We start from the raw sequence: 20,007 nt of genomic DNA, 5'->3' as shown, positions 1-20,007 counted from the left end.
ATCTGTTGACACAACCTTGCAGTAATGTCTTTGTGTATGTGTGCAGTGTTTAATCGTGTGGAGGGAAAAAACTATTTTTTGCATGAATTATAGAAAAATCCTGCAGAGTTCTTTTGTTTGTAGTCTTGTGTATGTCTCTTTTATGAGCAAAACATTTTAAAACACCTTTCTCTTTAGCACTGTGCAACACAGTATTAGTGAATAAACACCTCTCTGACAGTGGTGAAAGAAGCTGCACCTGTAGTGCTCTGTGCAGGACCTGCTGACTCTCCAATGGCACAATGCTTTGAACTTCACTTGGTGGGAAATTCCAGCTTGTGATCTTCCCTCGAGCTTGTGTGGAATCTGGCTGAACCACTTTGCTCAGCCACGGTTTGGATGTGTAGGAAGAAATATCTTATCTTATCCTTATCTTTGTTTAGTCCAACGTATTTAGTTTTAAAAAGAAATTTCTGAGTTTACCATTCCGGAAAGATCATTCACGCAGGTGTTTTTAAATAAATAAATGCAGAGAAATCTTTAAAAAAGTCCTAGAACATAATAAAGTAGCTGTTTTTGCAGCTTTAATGCCATGATTTTCAGTGTTAGCGCCAGTGTTGGTCATCAAATAGGCCAAATTGCTGTGTTTAAATACCTGAGTTTAAAAGTGCCATAAGTAGAATTCAACACGTAAAAATACTTTTTAAGTAAGAACTGGAGCGTTAGTAGTGGAATGTACTTTAAAGTACCAAAAGTAAAAAGTACTCGTTCTGTACTAACAGAATGCATAAGCAGGAATAGGAATTGTTTTAGCTGTGGTGCCAGACTCTTTATGTTGATGCTGGCATTCTCACAGATGTACATTGCAAAACCATGACATCACACTCATTGCAACTTCTGTGCACCCAAGTCACAGGTAGGCCTTAAAAAAACCTGCTAGTACATACTGTGCTCAGAGTCAGGCAATAACATGATCACACTGACAGTAAAAACCTGTGTAGGGTTCTTTTTTCACATAAAAGTCAGGATGAATTATACCTGTGAACTGTAAAAAAAAAAGAAAAAAACTGAACAGTATGTGCCTGTTGATGAGTCTTTATTAGTTTTATTACTGTTATTTATAAGGTGTTATTAATTTAATTGTTAATACTGAGCCTTTAAGCAGTGGTGGAAAGGGTGCAACTAGTGATTTATAACATTAAAAACATGTCAGACAGTTCAGTCTAGTTTTAGTTTTACATTTTAATGCATGAAAAAAAGTTAAAACTTTAAAACGTAAAACTCGTCACAGTTTTAAGTTTTCGTATTTTTTAAGTCAAAACTTAAATAACGGGAACATCACCTCCCTGTTTGCTCTTTGAAACTGTAAACAAAGAGCCCCAGCTGTACGTTACTTTTTACTAAGCAATTTTAAAATTCACCCTCTTCCGTTGTGGCGAAGAGGGAGCTGAGTGTAAAAGCGAAGCTCTCAATTTACCGGTCAATCTACGTCCCTACCCTCACCTATGGCCACGAGCTGTTGGTAGTGACCGAAAGAACGAGATCGCGGATACAAGAGGCAGAAATGAGCTTCCTCCGAAGGGTGGCTGGCCTCTCCCTTAGAGATAGGGTGAGAAGTTCGGCCATCCGGGAGGGGCTCAGAGTAGAGCCGCTGCTCCTCCACATCGAAAGGAGCCAGCTGAGGTGGTTCGGGTATCTGACAAGGATGCCTCCTGGGCACCTCCTGGGTGAGGTGTTCCAGGCATGTCCCACCGGGAGGAGGCCCCGGGGCAGACCCAGGACACGCTGGAGAGATTATATCTCTCGGCTGGCCTGGGAACGCCTTGGTGTTCCCCCGGATAAGCTGGAGGAGGTGGCTGGGGAGAGGGAGGTCTGGGCTTCTCTGCTTGGGCTGCTGCCCCCGCGACCCGGCCTCGGATAAAGCGGATGAAGATGGATGGATGGATGGAATTTTAAAATTGTGAAAAAGTTAAAAAACTACAGCTTGACTATTCCTGTAAAATCTGTATCCCTGTGAAAATGCCTGCCAAATATTGTATTAGTGAAACATATCTCTCCTGTAGTGGACAGAAAGTGAAATTAGATATAAAATCAAAGTGCAGTTATTATGTTAATGACTGGTTGTCCATGTACATAATAGCTCTTGAGCAATAACATGTTTAAAGATTTAATATGACAGTATCGACTCATTTGGTTCATCTTAGTTTTTTTCTCCTCGTGTGTAAACTTGAATGAAATATTAATGTCTCGAATTATGGGCAAAACACAAACATGCCTGAAAAACCATTTAGTGTTTTTTTCCTCTCAGTCACTCTGTCTCTCTGTTCCTCTGTAAATAATTATAGCCACTACTTGGGACTTTCCCTCAGCTCAAAAGATTCAGAGATGAGATTGTCTTGTTGTAAGATGTCACTGAAGGTCTGGAGGGTTGAGTTGTGAATAAGTGCTTTTTAACAGCCAGCATTTTGCAATTCTCTGCTGTTACATGCACATAGCTGCAGCTGACAGATGTGTTTGGCTTTGATTGAGTGTAGTTTGGAAGTGCAGCATGGTGAAGGCCAGCAGGTCAGGGAAGCCCCTTCAGCATTTCAACACAATGGTTCTTCTTCGCATAAAGCCATAAAGACAATTCTGCAGAAGTATTTAAGTGTCCTGCACAGTCTTGACCTTAACCCCATCAGCTTCAGACATGAACTGGAATGCAAACTGCCAGCCAAGCCTTGTCTCCCCACATATTTAAGTAATCCTTATGTAAATAAAAGAGTGCAGCCTCCTGGTAGTTGGCTTTTAACCCTTCCTAGAAAGTCCTCTCAAGAATAGTGGGGCCTTTGAAGCAGCAGTTTAATAAGCTGCAATTTTTAATGTGTTTATTTAACCTTTAAAAAGGTTTAAGATGTCGTTTAGTGCAGCTGTGATTCGGTCTGCTAAGGATTTCTTTTCTTTTCAAGCGTGATCCCTGTTGGCAGGTGTTCAGCATGTAGCTGAGAAGAAAATTTACTTAAAGCACAAAATTGCATTCCTTACAGTTATCGGCTGAGAAACAGACAAAAGATGACAGATTCATGTCATCATACTGACTCGTCCTGAATTGCTTTGTGTGGCTTATTTCCTGCTGTCTTTACATTTGTGTTAAATCACTTCTGGTGATTTTCTTTGAAAATGTTTAAAATACCTTTCTGGAGCAAGAACCAACAGGTTACCTAACAGACTTATTTACTTTACTTGTGATCTGAACGTTATTTACTCATTGATTGATTTGATGTGTGCTGTCCAGATTTGCAGAAATGTCTGCTTTCTCTTGAATACGATTCAGTGTCTGTTTCCGAGAGCCTTTGGCTAACTAACCATGAAAAAAGACTGAAAAAGGACTTAATCATGTCATTCGGATAAAACACAGTGCTTATGGATCTGTTTCTGTCCTGGTACTTCTAGGTTGAATTGGAGGTAGAAGAGGAGGAGGAAGAGGAGGAGGGGGATGCTGTAGAAGTGGAGGAGGTGGAGATTGTTAATGTCATACAGTCGAAACCACCTCCAGTGATAGAGAAGATCTCAAGGAGGGAGGTGAGGACTGAGTTGAAGGAGATACCAGAGCCAACAAAGCTGGACACACGTTACTTCGGCGAGCTGCTGGCTGATGTCTACAGGAAGAACTGCGACATCCACTCCTACATCTCTGAGCATGTGTCCAAGATCCGTGGACAGTAAGTAAACTTTAGGCATTTAAGTTCACATCTACATCAGTGTACACACAAGATTGAAATTACTTTATCTATTTGGTGCTAATTTACAAAAACAGCTACCTCAAGATACTTTATATTGTAAGTTACACACCCCACAAAATTAGAGGGAAAATCTCAACAATCAATACATCCCCTATGAACAAGCACTTGGCAACAATAGGGAGGAAGTACTTCCTCTTAACAGGAAGTAACCTCTGGCAGAACTCGGCTTAGAGAACGGCAGCTTTGCGCCTCAACTAGTCGATGGGAGTGAAGGAAGAGAAAAGAGAGCATAGGGAGAGGGGACAAAAGCCACTATAAGAGAGAAGACAGTAATAAAACACATGGGGAGTGAATGACGTGAGCACAGAAGAAACCTTCAATGCATCATGGGAAGACCGCCAGCAGCCTGAGCCATAACTAATGGATGTTTCTGGGTCATCTGATCCAGCATTAATGATATGCTTCATTCAGTTCATTTAAAAAACAAAACAAAACAATATACTTTTTAATATTTTTTTTTTACTGTATAATCATAAAAGTAGATAAGATGTTTGTCGTCTGAATTCAAACTTGAAGCTGTTTTCAGAGGAGAGGCTCCGCCTCCCATTCTAAAACTTTAAGAACCACTGAATAAACAAGTAGCAAATGGCCTGTTCGTGCTGGTGGTTGTGAAATGAAAACGATGCAATCCTTTTATAGCAAAGTAAAGTTTGGTAGTTTTAGCCTGTTGACATATCTTGTTCTTTGTTGCAAATTTGGATTGCTCAACTTCTGATTGTGTAGGAAGAGTTGGTGAAGGAACAAATCACAGCAAAAATGACGCGTTGGTCAGTCAATAAAATTTTTCCTCTTCCCTTAAGTGTTGCAGGAGTTCCTGCATTGGAAAAAGGAACAAACACAGACAGATTTCAGGTATGATAGTAAGATATGGTACTAATCCTTTAAGATATAATGGAGCCTGATTATTCAAGACTTTGTAGGTGAGATGAAGGATTTTAAATTCAGTTCTGGAGCCTACTATAGTGTCTCCTTCTAGACTGTGTTTTAAAAAAAAAAAAAAGCCTGATAATAAGGAATTCCAATTGTTCCAGATGTGTGGACTAGTTTCTTAGTATCACAGGATGTGACAGGATGTTTCTCATTTTAGGAATATTTTTGGCGTGAATATAACTGGGTATCATTTGCATAGCAGTTAAACTATATGCAGTGTTTTGTAATAAAATAGCCTAAGGGAAGAGTCTTCATAATTTGAGGTTAAATCCAAGCTTACATTTGATTTTTATTTAATTTTAGCATTTTAACCTCTATTCTTATATAAAGCAGATGCAAGAACTACTTGAAAAGAATGAGTTTATGAAAAAAACTCACACAGCGTTCTTGCTCCCTGTTTCAACTTCTTGCACTGCTATTTAAGCAGTGATGTGAAATGAAGACATCTATTGTCTGGTTCTCAGACATGCTCTGCAACACTTTTAGTGCAGAATGCAAAGCTGGCCATGACCTAGTCAAAACACAAAGCTTTTATTTTGTGTGATATGCTTTTAAAAAAAGAAAAGTTTTAACTGAGAAGTATGGATTTATTTTGAAGAGGAAATTTCAAATATCTTACTCTGGAATAAGTAAAGTACCAGGGGACAAAAGGAAACCCCGGTCCTTATTACCAGACAAATAGCCTTTCGCAAAGAAATCTTCCATTTCTACCAGATTTTGGAGTTTAGCACAACTGAGAAACATCTGTGTCATGCTTTGGTTAAATTACCCAATGCGTCATGCTCCACTGCATTAGAGGGAGTTGTCTTTCAAACCATTACGGAGTTGTTCACCTCCACGTTATGATGAAACCTTTCTATCATGAGGGGAGGGGCCTCCATGATGACTCCAGTCCACACAGACATGAAAAACTAAAAAACCTGTGGGAGATCTTTTACTGACACCTGCACGATCTGCAACCCCATCGTCAAGCACCAATCATCTAACGGAAGAATTGTTTTCATTCCTCAAGTGAACTTTGAGAGATCAGAACAACGAATGATGATGTGTAATTTTATGTTGGATGTTTCTTTAACATCACACCTTTCTGTTTGTCCACGGAAAGGTGAGATGTTATACGCATACATCGTTTTGAATTGGACTGCTGTACACCATTTAGATAAGCTGTGTGAGATTGTCATGGAGACAGACACTGGGTTTGGCAGCTTGGATTAGTTTCATGTGCAACATGCTCAAACAGGTTGAAGGCGAGTTTCGGGTTGGCTTCTCTCGCTCGTAACTCCCGCAGTTTCTCGTCTCTGATCTCCTTACAGTACCTCGCAGTTCCCCTTCAAATTCCCAGGTGAGGTCATGCAGTACCTCTGGTGAAGCCCATTCAGATATCCACACACCCAGCATGTCGCTCCCCATTTTATAATCAATATACTAAAGATGGAGATGAACCACAGCACTGGATCTATACAGTGTGTGAGCACTGTTTGCAGCTGCTGTGGGAGACAACAGAACTGTGGTGATCAGTGTCACCTGCAAACTGTGTGATTGCTCTGTCATTTGGGAGAGATTCGGTGCTTTGGACACGAGTGTGACAAGTTGGAGTTTTGTTGGAGATGGTTTACATTAAAGAAACAGGAAAGCATTTTCAAATCAGATTGAAAACTTGATCAAAAGATTCTTCGTGCTGTGTTTGAGCTGTGCAAGAGTGATAATAGCATTCTGGATCACGTGTTTTGGAATTTTCTTGTGCTTTTGGGATTGCTGACAGTGGATTCTGCAGTTTTTGATTTGTATTTTTTTAATTGTGTATATAGCTGTACACATGTTGTCTGTGAATCATAAGGAGTGCCTGCACAGTATGTACACCTGAAAACGTAACCTGGTACAGCACGTGTATTTTAAATCATCCATGCTGATTTTGCACATGTTCACCGTCATCAGTTTCTGCTTAATTTTCACATCACTCTGCATGTTAGTACAGGAAACCAAGGTAAGAAAAAAGGATGAACTGTAGGTCAGGTTTGCTAAAAAGGCCAAAGGGAGTGAAATGGAGCTCCAATAAGTTAACACCCAGTTGATTCATGAGGTGTGGGTGAGTGAGAGGGTAGCCATAACTTTTCACCTTCCTGCCAACCACCTACATGTCTCTAAATCACCGAGCACAGATGTACTTACTTGTTCCACACTATTGTACGTGCGCTGACTCACAGTCCAGACTAAGCAATTAGGCTGAAATAAATATCACGCTGACAAGTCTGATGAGATTCAGGGTGTTTTCATATAATCAAGAAATGTTTCCATGAAAAGCTGAAAACCTCTTTAAAATGCTGCAGCTGTCATTAGCCAGATCGCACACCTTGATGAATATGGATGGGACAGAGGAGCTAGTCAGAGTGGCACCAACAGGCGCTCCTCTGGGCACACAGGAAAACACACGAACTTATCCACACATAGAAAAGCACAGCACCAGGAAATGATCCTAAGATTTCATGTGACCTTAAGTATGGTGCCTAATCTCAGTATGGTCCTAAATTAAAATTTTCAACCATAAAATAAGTTTGTGCACCAAAAGGAGCCCAAATCGTTGATGCATCATCAGAGATGAACAGGTTTTTGTTCAGATAGAACAAAACACGCCTACTGGAGCTCTTTCCAGTCACGCTGTTTTACTCATTGTTTTCCTTGCTTTGTGTTCCAGGAAACACCAGATGGATTTGGGAAAAGATTCCATGGTGAGAAACAATCTTCCATCACACAAGCAACTGATAAGTGAATCTGAGGAGATCTCAGAGAGACACAACAACATTAGCTGCGGTCAAAATGAGTCACAACCTTGAAACTAATCAGATTTCAGACATTTTCTGCAGAATATGAGAGATTTTGACTAAAGTCCTCGGAAACAAAAACTAAAGTAAAAGTGTTTTTTTTTGTGATCAACATTTTATTGATTTAAAACGGGGTTTGGGGGGGGGGTACAGACATATACAGCACAACTGTAAACTGCAGTAGCAAAGCAAACATTAGTCACAAGGCATAGGGACAGCAAAGAAAAAACACAAAAACACAAAGTTAAAACCAATTATTGCCTCTTCCAGGAGATAACTCTGGATGAGAAGATTTTCCAAGCTTCGACAGTCGTGGGTCAAGCTTTATTTAATTTTGCTGTGGTATGTTCAAAACCAATAACACGGATAAGACATCGTCTCCAGAATGATTCCATACAAATGTCAGGACTGAACCATTGCCTCGTAATAGTCTTCTTTGCGGATGTGAATCCAGCGAACAACATTTTGCATTGTATTTGTTTTAAGGAGATTTCAGAGGTATCATTAAGGAGACAAAGACCAGGATTGGGAACATAAAAAACTTCCAGTACCTCAGATAACACAGAGTTCACAAAGACCCAAAAATTGGATACAACAGGACAGTCCCAAAACATGTGCAAAAACGTGCCAGGTGATGAATAAGTAAAAGTGTTTTTGTCATTCTTTAACTTCAGGTGGATAAAGAGGAGGTGGAGGCTTTGATTCCAAAAGGAGCTACTGAACTGACCAAGCAACAAATGCGCTACCTGCTACAGGTAAGTGACAGACAGAAAGATTCCAATAATACACAAGTTTAATTAATAACACATTTTGCTATCAATGAGAATATAATCCCACAAATTCAAGCCTGTCACCTGACGATGCCTGGTCTCGTCTTATCTGAGAAGCTAAGCAGCGTCAGGCCCGGTTAGTACTTGGATAGATGGGAGCTGGGATTCCTCCAGCTGTCTTAGCTAACCACATGTCTTAGTTAATTATAGGCTGAATTCCAGCCTTCCTCTTATTTAAAAGGTTCTTGAAAGAAACAGGACTAGTGAAGGTTAGCTTGATCTTCTTATGGCCTCTGACAGTGGATTCAGCTCTGTGTTTATCCTGTTAGACCTTAGTAAAGCGCTCAATACTGTGTATTGGACCTCATAATCATATCCAGACAAGGTCATTAATAAGGTCAAACTAGTTACCGTTTGAAATTCTGTCTGTACCAGTAGCATCTGTGTTGGGCCGCCTAAAACAGCAGAATATGTGCTTTTTAAATAATATTTACGACTGCAAAGCATTGAGCTTCACACCTTTGTTTTTTCTGTCCCCTCTCTGGTGTTACCTTCTCTGTGTTTGTGTGTCAGACTCGTCTCACTGCAGATAAGAGCATGCGTCTGCTGCTGTCCACCTTCAACAGTTTGAGAGAGGAGCTCATGCACATGTCGGAGGACCTGCGGGTAAGAAGGAGAAAAACACTTCAGACAAGTCCCAGCTCAGTCACCATAACTCAGACACTGTCCTCTGCAGCACAGTGCTTGGTATCTGGATAAAAAGTAGGGTGGATCGGCTTTGTGTCTTCTTGGAATCTTGGGGAGAAACTGGAACCGCTAGTTTGACTCTGCGGCGACAGCAAAAGAAAATAAAAAACTGTGGTAACAAACACAAACAGGAGTATAAATCAAAGCTGTCAGATCATCTTTAAGCAACTGAGAAAACTCCAGTACATGACAACAAACAAGCAAACATCTCCTAAGAAAGAAAGTCAAAGAAAAAATGCTAACACTTTATAATATTGTAGGGGAATAAATATAGTGGTACATTCAATATGCTTCTATATTAAACATTCAAATTTTGGTATTAATGGGTTTAAGTCAGGAGTGTAAATGTGACCGTAACATCAACACCTCATGGTTCTGCCATGTCCACTTGAACCTATTTGGTTGATAACGACTTCAGTGTAACATCAGCACTGAGGGAAGAACATGACAGAGGGTGTGGTTACATAAGTAACATTCAGATCTGTACAGCAGCGTCTGTCAGGGTAGAACAGTATGCGCCCAAAGGCTTCACGCATCGTATATGAGCTTTTTCACAGGGGTGCGAGTTACTTAAATAGTTTCAATTAGACAGGCACGTACAGGACACCAGAAAGATAGTATCAAACTATTAATGAGGTGTGGTGAGTCACATTCATTGTGCTTACATTTCTGACAAGGAATCAAAAATGCAAATGTGTGTTTTCTCTGATTCCAACAACAAGCCCAGCGTAATGACTAATCTGAATCCAGAAGCAAAGAAGAAGGCATGTCAGCGATCATGAAGTATATGATTATTACTGTTAAAGATGTGATATGTCTGTCTGATATTACAGCGTCTGGAGAGTGAGAAGGACTCTTTGGAGAGAGATCTGAGTTTCAAAACAGACCAGGCTCGGCAGTATGACTCCCTCCTGGCGACCGTCCGAGAAAACAACAGACAGCTCCAGGTACTCCACGTGTGTCTGTCTGTTAGTGTGTGTGCCAAATATTCATGAACAAAATTTGTTTCTCCAAATTGTGCTTGGAGAAACCACCGTTTTGATGAGTAACTTGTATTTGGTTTGTTTCATAATACCACAAAAACACTGGAGGGGAAAAGAGCCGGTTTAATTCCAGTACAGTTTCTTTTAATGTCAGTGTCTACATACAGAGACAGAACCCGAACTATCAGACAATCATGAGCAAGCATGGCAGGGTTTTGGAAGAGGAGACCTGCAGGCAAAACCAGGCTGAGGGAGAGGCTGGTACTACAGTATGAAATGGACCAATGAGAGGCTACAAAATTACTTTAAACAGCCAAAATTATTAAGATTTTCAGTGTCAGAGGTTTCTTTTAGTGGCCTCTCTCTGCTTAGCAGGTAGAACTTGGTTACCCAAGGCTAAAAAATATTAAATTTTTTGTTGCCTTTATCTTTAGGTCTCTACACCAGAACAAGCTACTGTAGTTTACCAAAGTGCTTGCAAAGCCAGCTGTCAGTCAAAGTGCCCATGAGTCCAATATACAGATGTAAAATTAAAAATTCACCACCATAGTGTTGGCATCCAGTGATGGGGGATCACAAGCCAGTGTGCTCCTAGTGCCTGTTCCCTGCATAAATGGAGAGGGTTAAACGTTTGCGTTAAATCAAATGTGCTGATCATCAAGAATGAGATACTGGAAATGGGAGAAAATGTGCTACTGTTGGGTGAAGACAGAGGAGGAAAGGCAGGTGTGTAAATGTGAGATTAGGGACACTAAATGTAGGGCCTGTGAGTAGTAAAGGGAGAGAGCTGGTTGATATGATGGCGAGATGAAACATAGATATGTTGTGTATTCAGGAGACAAGGGTGGAAGGGAGGTGGATTCAAACTGTTCTACGATGGTGTAGATAGGAAGAAAAATGGAGTAGTTGCGATCTTGAACCAAGACTATGTGAATAGTGTTGAGGTAGAGAGAGCGCCAGACAGGGTCTAGAGTTTCATGCTGGAAATAATAAGAAAATATGATGAATGTTTAAAGTGTGTCAAGGAGCTTGCAAAGAAAAGCGTCTGGACTTCTTTAAGTTGCTTGAAGACGTTTCACCTCTCATCCGAGAAGCTTCTTCAGTTCTAAGGTCAAATGGTGGAGAGTCCCAGATATAAACCTAGTGGGAGTTTCCCCCCACAGAGGGAGAAAAGGACCCCCTGATGATCCTCTAATTCCCTGAGCCAAGGTGGGAAACTGGGCGTGGGTCCCAATCAGCCAGAGTTTCGGGTGAGTTCATTGTGAAACCTGGCCCCACCTTATCATAAGAATTCCTGAGGTCAGCTGGCCCAGGATGTGAGTGGGCGTTAAGGCGTCTGGGAAGGGAACTCAAAACTGGATTATAGATGGCAGAGAGTTGGTGTCGTAAACCCCCGCCTCTGTTCAAAGATGGTCGCTCACAGTGGACATAGATGGCTTCTTTCACTCCTCTTTCAAACCATCTGTCCTCTCTGTCCAAAATGTGAACATTGGCATCCTCGAAAGAGTGTCCTTTGTCCTTAAGATGCAGATGGACTGCTGAGTCTTGTCCTGTGGAGGTGGCTCTTCTGTGTTGTGCCATGCGCTTGTGAAGTGGCTGTTTGGTCTCTCCAATGTAGAGGTCTGGGCATTCCTCGCTGCACTGTACAGCATACACCACATTGTTAAGTCTGTGTTTTGGCGTTTTGTCTTTCGGGTGAACCAGTTTTTGTCTGAGCGTGTTGCTGGGTCTGAAATGCACCGGGATGTCATGCTTGGAGAAAACTCTCCTGAGTTTTAAAGTGTGTGCCCCACAGGTTGGAAGTCAGTTGAAAGAGAGGATTTCTGGACTAAGTGTTAGAAGAGAGTCTTCATTGAGGAGAGAGTGGTGATTGGAGCGGACTTCAATGGACATGTAGGTGAAGGGAGCAGGGAGCAGAGGAGGTCCTGGGTAGCTATGGTGTTAAGGAGAGAAATGTTAAAGGATACATTGCGGTTGTTAAGAGTGACTGCTGTCATTTCCACTAATAGTCACAGAGAAGTATTTTACTACAGTTGAAGGCTGTGTGTAAAAAAATCAAAAAACGAACTTTACGTATTATCACAACACTATGAAAATTGCCAGAAAAAAAGGCGATTCCATTCTTTCACGCGTGCCGACTATGAAAACAGAATTCCAGAAATCCAGAGTTTTCTGGAGGCATGTTTGCAAAGACAACAGAGAGCTATGACCTGTTTTGCCTTCAAGCATGGGCAGGACTCAGTTGCACTCTTCATAGAAAGTGTTTCATTGCAGTCACTGGCCAGCGTTACTGTGCAAATAGTGGAGATGTTTCACTTAAGGATCAAAATGAGGAAAACCTGAACAACCCAGCTATTTTTTTTAATCTTTGAAAATGTGTGCTGCTTCTGTGAATCTATCTGCATGGGTTCATGTATCAGAGAAGGAGAAATGTAAGTAGCTTTGCTACTTTTGCTTGTCAGTTCATCTAAAAAGGCAATTCTTTATTTGGAATGAGGACACGCAAGATGTTTGTAGTGATTCCTCAGAGTATGGATTACTGCATATGCACAAATAGCAGGTCGACGTTGAGGCAAGAATTTGACCTTCAGTTTAACAAATAATACTCTTCGACACAGTCAGGTACTGCAGTTTCTGACTGTGTTGGATTCGGGCGTCTACATAGCGTCTATGTGTGTTGTCTTTCTGCAGCTGTCTGTGAAGGAATCCCAGGCCGCCCAGCGTTCACTGGAGAGCCAGATCATGAGCAAACAAAGTAGCGACTCGAATCGTGACTTCAAGCTGAAAGAGATGGAAGCAAGAATGAAAGCAATGGAGAATGAGAACAAGATGCTCCGACAGAAGGTAAAGCTGGATATGCTTTTTTCCCCTACATCTCTTTAAATAAAGAAAGTTATGCAGTTATTTAGCAAAATGTGTTTTTGAAATCTTTTGTCTTTTTGTCTTGTCTGTCCCTCCTATCAGCTGGCTGGACAAGGTAGCAGCTCCACCTTTCAGATCAAAACAGACGAATTATCCCGTCAGTACAATGAGCAGCTCAGCACCTTGACTCGAGAGAAAGATCGGGAGATCGAGAGGCTGAGGGTAAGACAGGAAGAACTAGATTCTCATCAAAATGAAAAAAAAAAAAAAATAGACCACAGAAGTTTGGTTTTCAGATAGGTAAGTGGCGAGCTACAGAAGCTGCACAAAAGTTGATTTGTCGCCAAAGATCTGCCTGCCTAATATTGCATTGGTCCCTGTTCGGCTGCCAAAACAGCCCTGACTCATCGAGGCATGGACTCCACTAGACCCTTGAAGGTGTGCTGTGGTATCTGGCACAAAGATGTTAGCAACAGAGCCTTGTAAGTCCTGTAAGTTGCGAGGTGGGGCCTCTACGGATCAGATGTGTTTTTCCAGCACATCGCACAGATGCTCGATTGGATTGAGATCTGGGGAATTTGGAGGCTTGTCGTTGTGCTCCTCAAACCGTTCCTGAACCATTTTCACTCTGTGGGAGGCCACATTATCCTGCTGCAAGAGGTCACAGCCATCAGGGAACATTGTTTCCATGAAAGGATGTACGTGGTCTGCAACAGTGCTTACGTATGTAGTATGTGTCAAAATAACATCCACATGGATAGCAGGACCCAAGGTTTAACAGCACAACATTGCCCACAGTGTCACAATGCTTCCTGTTTGCCTGCTTCCCATAGTGAGTGCTGGTACCAGAAACCATGAAATAATGATTAATGTTAGATGACGGTGCATCCCGGTGCTTGTATTTAAGGAAGGCATTGTTTTTCGCTTGCACGTTGTTGGCAGTTTCAGTTGCATGTTATAGGCCAGAAACATAAAAATATATCTTCTAACATGCTCCCAGTCGTAGTCTTACCTAAACTCATTTTTTTTCCTGGTTTGCTCTCCGTCTCTTGCTCTAATCTCTCCAGACCCAGATAACAAGGATTCAGACAGAGGTCACCACTGACAGGTCGTCCTCAGAGAAGAGTCTTCAACTAAAGATCACAGAGCTTCTCACCATGTTGGAGCAGCAGAAGACCACCATCTCCAAACAAGAGGAGGTCTGCAACACACAACACATCAACACTGTTTAATTTTGTGCCAGTCAAAGATGGAAGACTATCAAAAGGATCAGTCGAGACAAACCGGCGCTCTCAGAATCAAGAGACTAAATAGAATCAGCTGGATATTATATAAAATAGCTGTTTTTCAGTTCGTTTTATAAAGAATCTGTTAAACCTTAAATACAGATCAAGTATTAATTATATCTGGAGACCTGGCTGTGATGAAAAGCAGACCAACAGGTTTGTAATGATGGACTAAAACAAAGATGAGTGGGTACAGCTGCCTGTGTTCAACTTTGAGTTCAAATAGCCCCACCTCTAATTTCCACCCTCTCACAGTTGTTAAGAAGAGGGAAAACCTATAGAAATAACTTTTTTCTACAGGCTCTGACCCTGCCTGTTGCTGCTGTAAAAGTTTGGTATTTTGACACTAAAAGCCATTTGGGAATGGAGATGGAGTCAGTTAGCAGCCTCACGTGGCCATTTGAGGTACTGCAAAGCCATTCAGTTTGAATTTAACTAAAGTGGGGTTATTTTTCCACACAATATCAGCTTCAATATCAATATAGTCACAAAGTTTAATACTGAGATCTGCATATGCGGAAGCAGTCTGATTAGATGTTTCTAGGTAGAAATAGGCTTTTTATATGTAGAATATAAACTGATAGTGAAGGTAATGATTTTACCGTCTGCCATTTTTCACATCCGAAAAAAAGGGTAACTTGTGAAGCTCCTGTGAGATCGTCCGACTCATTCTGTTCACTGATCCTGCTGTGTTTCCAGTTAAAACCAGTCTGGATTCAATTATGTGCAAACTGCAAAAGCAATTTTAGTAAACCACAATTTTCCTTTATCACCATCAGACTTACTACATTTTGGATGATCAACAGATTTGTCTTTAGTCATGCAGAAACAAACTGAATGCTAAAAATGAAGTTTGTAAATGAAGAAAACAAAGCCAGCACCTTTCAGGTCCAACTACATTCCTCTGACTGAAAGATGATAGTTAATTTAATTTCAAAATCTGTTGCTTTCATTCAAATTCTGTTCTTTTCATTCTAATTCTTTTCATTCAAATTCCCGTGCTTTCATTCTATTTTTTTGTTTTCATTCAAATTCTGTTGTTTTTATTCAAATTCGATTCTTCTCATTCTAATTCTTTTCTTTTCATTTTAATTCCGTTGTTTTCATTCAAATTCCCGTGCTTTCATTCTAATGCTTTTGTTTTCATTCAAAATCTGTTCTTTTCATTCAAATTCTGTTGTTTTTATTCAAATGCTGTTGTTTTTATTCAAATGCTGTTCTTCTCATTCTAATTCTACTCTTTTTATTCAAATTCCCGTTGTTTTCATTCTAATGCTTTTGTTTTCATTCAAATTGCGTTGCTTTAATTCAAATACTGTTCTTTTCATTCAAATTATTTTCTTTTCATTTTAATTCCCGTGCTTTCATTCTAATTCTTTTGTTTTCATTCAAAATCTGTTCTTTTCATTCACATTCCGTTGTTTTCATTCAAATATGATTCTTCTCATTCTAATTCTGTTCTTTTCATTTTAATTCTGTTGTTTTCATTCTAATTCCATTGTTTTCATTCAAAATCTGTTGTTTAACCTCAGGCGTGTTTGATTACCTCAGGTGGCTCACATCACATACCAGCGCAATTAAAACTGCACAAACTGCAGGAAATAGTTTTGCTCGACATTCATTTGCTGTGAAGTTAACAGTAAAAAAGACTATAAATTCCATACCATGTGTTGGTACTCGAGTTCCATTTTACTCTGACACATTTAAAAAATTGCCTAAATGAATGCAAAGTGACTGGAATGAGTGTGAGCTATCTGTGTGGAGCACAATGTGCCGTTTAACTGACGGCTTCTTGTGGTCCTCAGGAGATCAGAAGGCTGATGCAGGACAGGAACAGCAGCTCCAAGAATGTCACTAAGACCATCATCACCAAAAGGTACGAAATAACTATGACAGATTGCTGCCAGACAAGATAACTTTATATCAAGTTAACTTATGTTAAGTGACCCTTAACTCTGCTGATTCTACTGACTGAGTTCTTGCTAGCTCATGCTGAAAATGCTTTGAAGCAACGTGACGTGTAGGACTAACCCAGCAACCACAGTCAAAGCCTGACGTTATCTTCTCAGGTCTTTGAACGGTGGGCATCTTTTACATAAGGCAGGTCATTAAATGTGGCACTGAAAGACACCCATTTGGACACACAGTAAAAGAGTGGGATTTATCTTAAGTGGAATGACATGAAAACCAAACCTTTAATAGCCTTTATTCTTGATTTTTAATCACAAATTTCACAGGAGTACTTGTACAGCTTGCCGGTGTGGCTCTTCTTAATTAATGCGATTATGGAACGTGTTGTTTGGCCGAAGAGAGAAAAAGGAGAAAAACACAATAGAACAAAATTATTTAATCTATTGTGTTTTGGGGAGATCTGTTTTTTTAAACTGCCACCTATTACACTTTCAAAAAGATAAGTGACAGTTGAATCACTTGAATGCAGTATATACAGACAAATTCTAACCATCCACGTGACTCACAATCTGAGAATAACAACTAAATGTGCGTTTGCAGGTACAGGAACCAGTACCCGATCCTTGGTCTGCTCAGTGATGATTACCAGGTCACCTCACCTGTCAAAGAAGACAAGACCATCGTCATCGAGAGAAGTGGACAGATGATCAAACAGGTAAAAACAGGAGGCGAGAGTGAAGGGTGAGAGTGAGCAGGTCACTTTCACTGAGCTGCTCTACATTCCACACTGATTTAATGAGCGACAGCAGTGCACCTGTACATACAGCTGCATTAAAAAATATTAGGTTTGTTGAAAAAGAAATTACCAAAAGTTCATATGTTCTTGAATTTACATGTATGTGTTTATAATTCGACGTGATTTGAACGGAGATTCTGACAGAAAAACTGACAAACTGCACAAAATGTAAAGACTTTTGTGGGACTTTAAGTTAATTTTGCAGATTTACAACCTGATGCAAACAAAAAAAACTGACAAAGGTGAAAATAAACGAATAAAACAATCCACATGTGGGCACACGGCTAGATTTTATATCAATTGATTGTCAAGCAGCTTCATTACATGTGCAACAAAGTCTATCATCATTATCGGCTCTTAAGTGACAAATAGAATGTTAAAAAGGGGAAATTCAAACTTCAAACTTGGAGTTTATTTCATGCATAATGTCAAATCTTAAAAGAGTTCAAGTAAATCAGTGTTCATTATTCAGAAATAATAAATATAAAAACTGCACTTTTTGCGTGCTGTGAAAGCAAGATATCTTATTTTATTATTGACCTACACTGTTTGAAGTTTTCAGCTAAACAGCAAAGCCCTGATTATACTGTCTGTGTCTGCATGTGCCAGTTTTCCCGTGACTACATCGACTTGTCAAGTCCTCCTGCTCATATCTGAGATTGTTTTTATTTTTCTGATCATGAATTGTAACATTAAAGTATTTTGCAATGAAGCAGTAAAGGAGTAATCTACTGTGAAGGAATGTGATAGTCGGGACTCTGAGAATCCGTAAGACCGAGGCTGTTCAAATTGTGGAAACTGTGTTTTCTTTGCATCTTCTCCATTAAACAAGTGAAGCGTTTGCATATTTAAACTGAATTATAACAGCTCTACCTGTTTTTTTTATTTTGAAACAGGAAATCATTACAACCCCTTAAAGACACACTGCTTCTCTCCGACAGGAATGAACTATGACCAACCAGAAGATCCAGATGTCACCCCCTATTCCCCTGCATGCTCCTCCCCCTCCCCTCAGGGCTCCCAGGGATGGTGGTGGTTGAAATCCCCTTCTTTGCCCCTAAATTTGGAATCTTTGCTTTGACCAAATTGTTTGGGGTGACAATTTTATCAAAATTTTCATTTTTTTCCCTTGTAACTAATAAAAAGGGAATTAATAATCTACTAATCACAGGCCAAATCTGATCAGATGATGCTACAGCCAGTTATGGATTGAGGCACGGGTAAAAAGAGTCACGACAACTGGGAACACGCTGAGATTAGAGTTGAACTGTCCGACCTTTATAACCTCATTCTGCTGGTTTCACTAAATTTAACATTCAGTCTTATTTGGTTTGACTCTGCACTTTAGCACATTAATACAAAGCACTCAATGGAATCACTAAACAAGTGATTCTGCAATATACTGCAATATAGTCATCTGTGATACCTCACAAAGTTGGTATTTAAAGAAGAAATGGGAAAGATTGTACACTATGACCTGAAATTTAAAATCTTTCAGGCTTAGTCTGATATACAAGAATATTCACAGGAGATTGTATTGTGATATATTGCTCTGTTGATGATTATCTGTCCCATCTCTACCCAGCTGGGGCAAGATAAGTTTGGATTTGGTTCCACGTGGATGTTTGTCTTCCCATGCTGTAAAATTCTTGGATGGAAATAGTTTAAGTTTTGTTTCTAAGGAAGTAATATTCTTATTTATTTCCCATTTTCTTTCTAGAGGAAGGAGATTGTTTGAAATATATATACTTTATATGCTCTCTGTTCAGTTTATTAAGCCTACCTGTGCATCCTCATGCATCATAGTACAACGTGTCCGTTTTTGTTCATTCTTTGAACTGGCTGCACTAGACAGATATACCTAATAAAGTGACTTCAGTATTCTTAACTGTGAACACTATGAATAAGCTTTTCTAGAAAAGCTCTCCTGACAGAGGTTTGCAAATCTATGCTTCTGTCTAAACACGAGAAGTTGTAAAAGAAACTGTCAAATCTGCTTAATTACCTTTGAAATCACTAAATGTCAAAAGATTGGATCAACGAGACAAGAAGTCTGCAGCTAACCGAAGGAAAACAATGCACCGCTGTGGAACCAAATGCTAAGTACCAAAGTGTCAGCCTCCAGTTGTCACCGATGTGTGTTTTGCCAAGACTGGTACCATGTAGCATGTAGCATGTAGCATGCAATCCTCCTCAAAGCCACCACAGCCATTCTTGCCCAGGGGACGAGGAAGTGGATGCATTTCTATGACTGCTACTCTGCATGTAAATATTTGTGTATATTTGTAAGCTGGGCGTGCTTAGTGTATGATCTCTCCAGTGCGCGTGTGGAATAATCCCCCTCTGCACTGCGGTTCTCATGATCATTTAACAAACGTTCTTAACGGGTAGTTTACTTCTGTTTAGTGCTAAGTGACTGTTTTTTTTGTTCAGTGCATTTTACTTTATTTGTAAGTTTTCTATGACTCAGAGGTGAATGGGTTCACATGTAGCTTTCATGTGCGATCTCGGGTTCGGGGTGTGTGATGCCTCACATTCGTGTGAGAAAATTCAGGCTTGATTGGATGCCTCCGGGTGCGAAGCATCACATTGGGCGGGAGGGTGGGAGGGGAATATAGCTGGAACTGAAGCATGATTTTGGGAAGGGGGGGTGTTAAGATGGTGCAAGAAGATTTAAAGCACAATATCATATAAACTTTATGCCCGAGTCTGTTTCTGTTTCAGCTTCTTTTTTCTACTCTTCTTACATACAAGCAGAAGGCTTTGTGTCTACTGGGTAGCACTCATACCCCTTTTCCACCGATGCAGGTGCCCAGTTGATAGCCAGTTCCGTGTGTTTCTACCAAGGAAAGACCAGTGCCCATGCCAAAAAACCTGGCATCAGAACGGCACCACAAAATTTCCCGGCCGAGAGTTGGGATCACTGACATCAGTGGTGTGGGAGGGGCTACCACAAGAAAGTGAAGAATGATTGGTAGGTACAGCCCACAGTTTCTGGCTGCCATGATTTTCTTAAAATAGAACTTACCTCAACTCCCTGACACTACATAGTCGGTCCTAAAACCTGTTGCATTGTGGTGCTGAAGACAGAACTGGCTCAACACTATTACTGGCACCAGTATCAGATGGTGTTAAAGAGGTA

At 40.4% G+C, this 20,007-nt stretch overlaps 1 protein-coding gene across 1 annotated transcript in view; it reads left to right on the top strand.

Moving 5' to 3' along the window:
• The window catches only part of pof1b (POF1B actin binding protein), a 34,492-nt gene extending 15,115 nt beyond the window's left edge, over positions 1-19,377 (top strand). Inside the window, exons 3-13 of the mRNA XM_085364099.1 lie at positions 3,412-3,680; positions 7,384-7,417; positions 8,185-8,265; positions 8,854-8,946; positions 9,861-9,974; positions 12,702-12,854; positions 12,975-13,094; positions 13,940-14,071; positions 15,964-16,034; positions 16,670-16,784; positions 17,762-19,377. Coding sequence (XP_085220225.1) covers positions 3,412-3,680; positions 7,384-7,417; positions 8,185-8,265; positions 8,854-8,946; positions 9,861-9,974; positions 12,702-12,854; positions 12,975-13,094; positions 13,940-14,071; positions 15,964-16,034; positions 16,670-16,784; positions 17,762-17,782 — 1,203 coding nt within the window. The 3' untranslated portion in view covers positions 17,783-19,377. The remainder of the gene's footprint in view (positions 1-3,411; positions 3,681-7,383; positions 7,418-8,184; positions 8,266-8,853; positions 8,947-9,860; positions 9,975-12,701; positions 12,855-12,974; positions 13,095-13,939; positions 14,072-15,963; positions 16,035-16,669; positions 16,785-17,761) is intronic.
• Positions 19,378-20,007: the final 630 nt, after the last annotated feature.

Source organism: Diplotaxodon limnothrissa, linkage group LG10 (assembly GCF_057381915.1).
Source record: "Diplotaxodon limnothrissa isolate DT_005_m linkage group LG10, D_limnothrissa_male_GT1.1, whole genome shotgun sequence".
Lineage (NCBI taxonomy): Eukaryota > Metazoa > Chordata > Actinopteri > Cichliformes > Cichlidae > Diplotaxodon > Diplotaxodon limnothrissa.
Note: the sequence above shows the minus strand (reverse complement) of the source record. Positions and strands in the feature narration are given on the sequence as shown.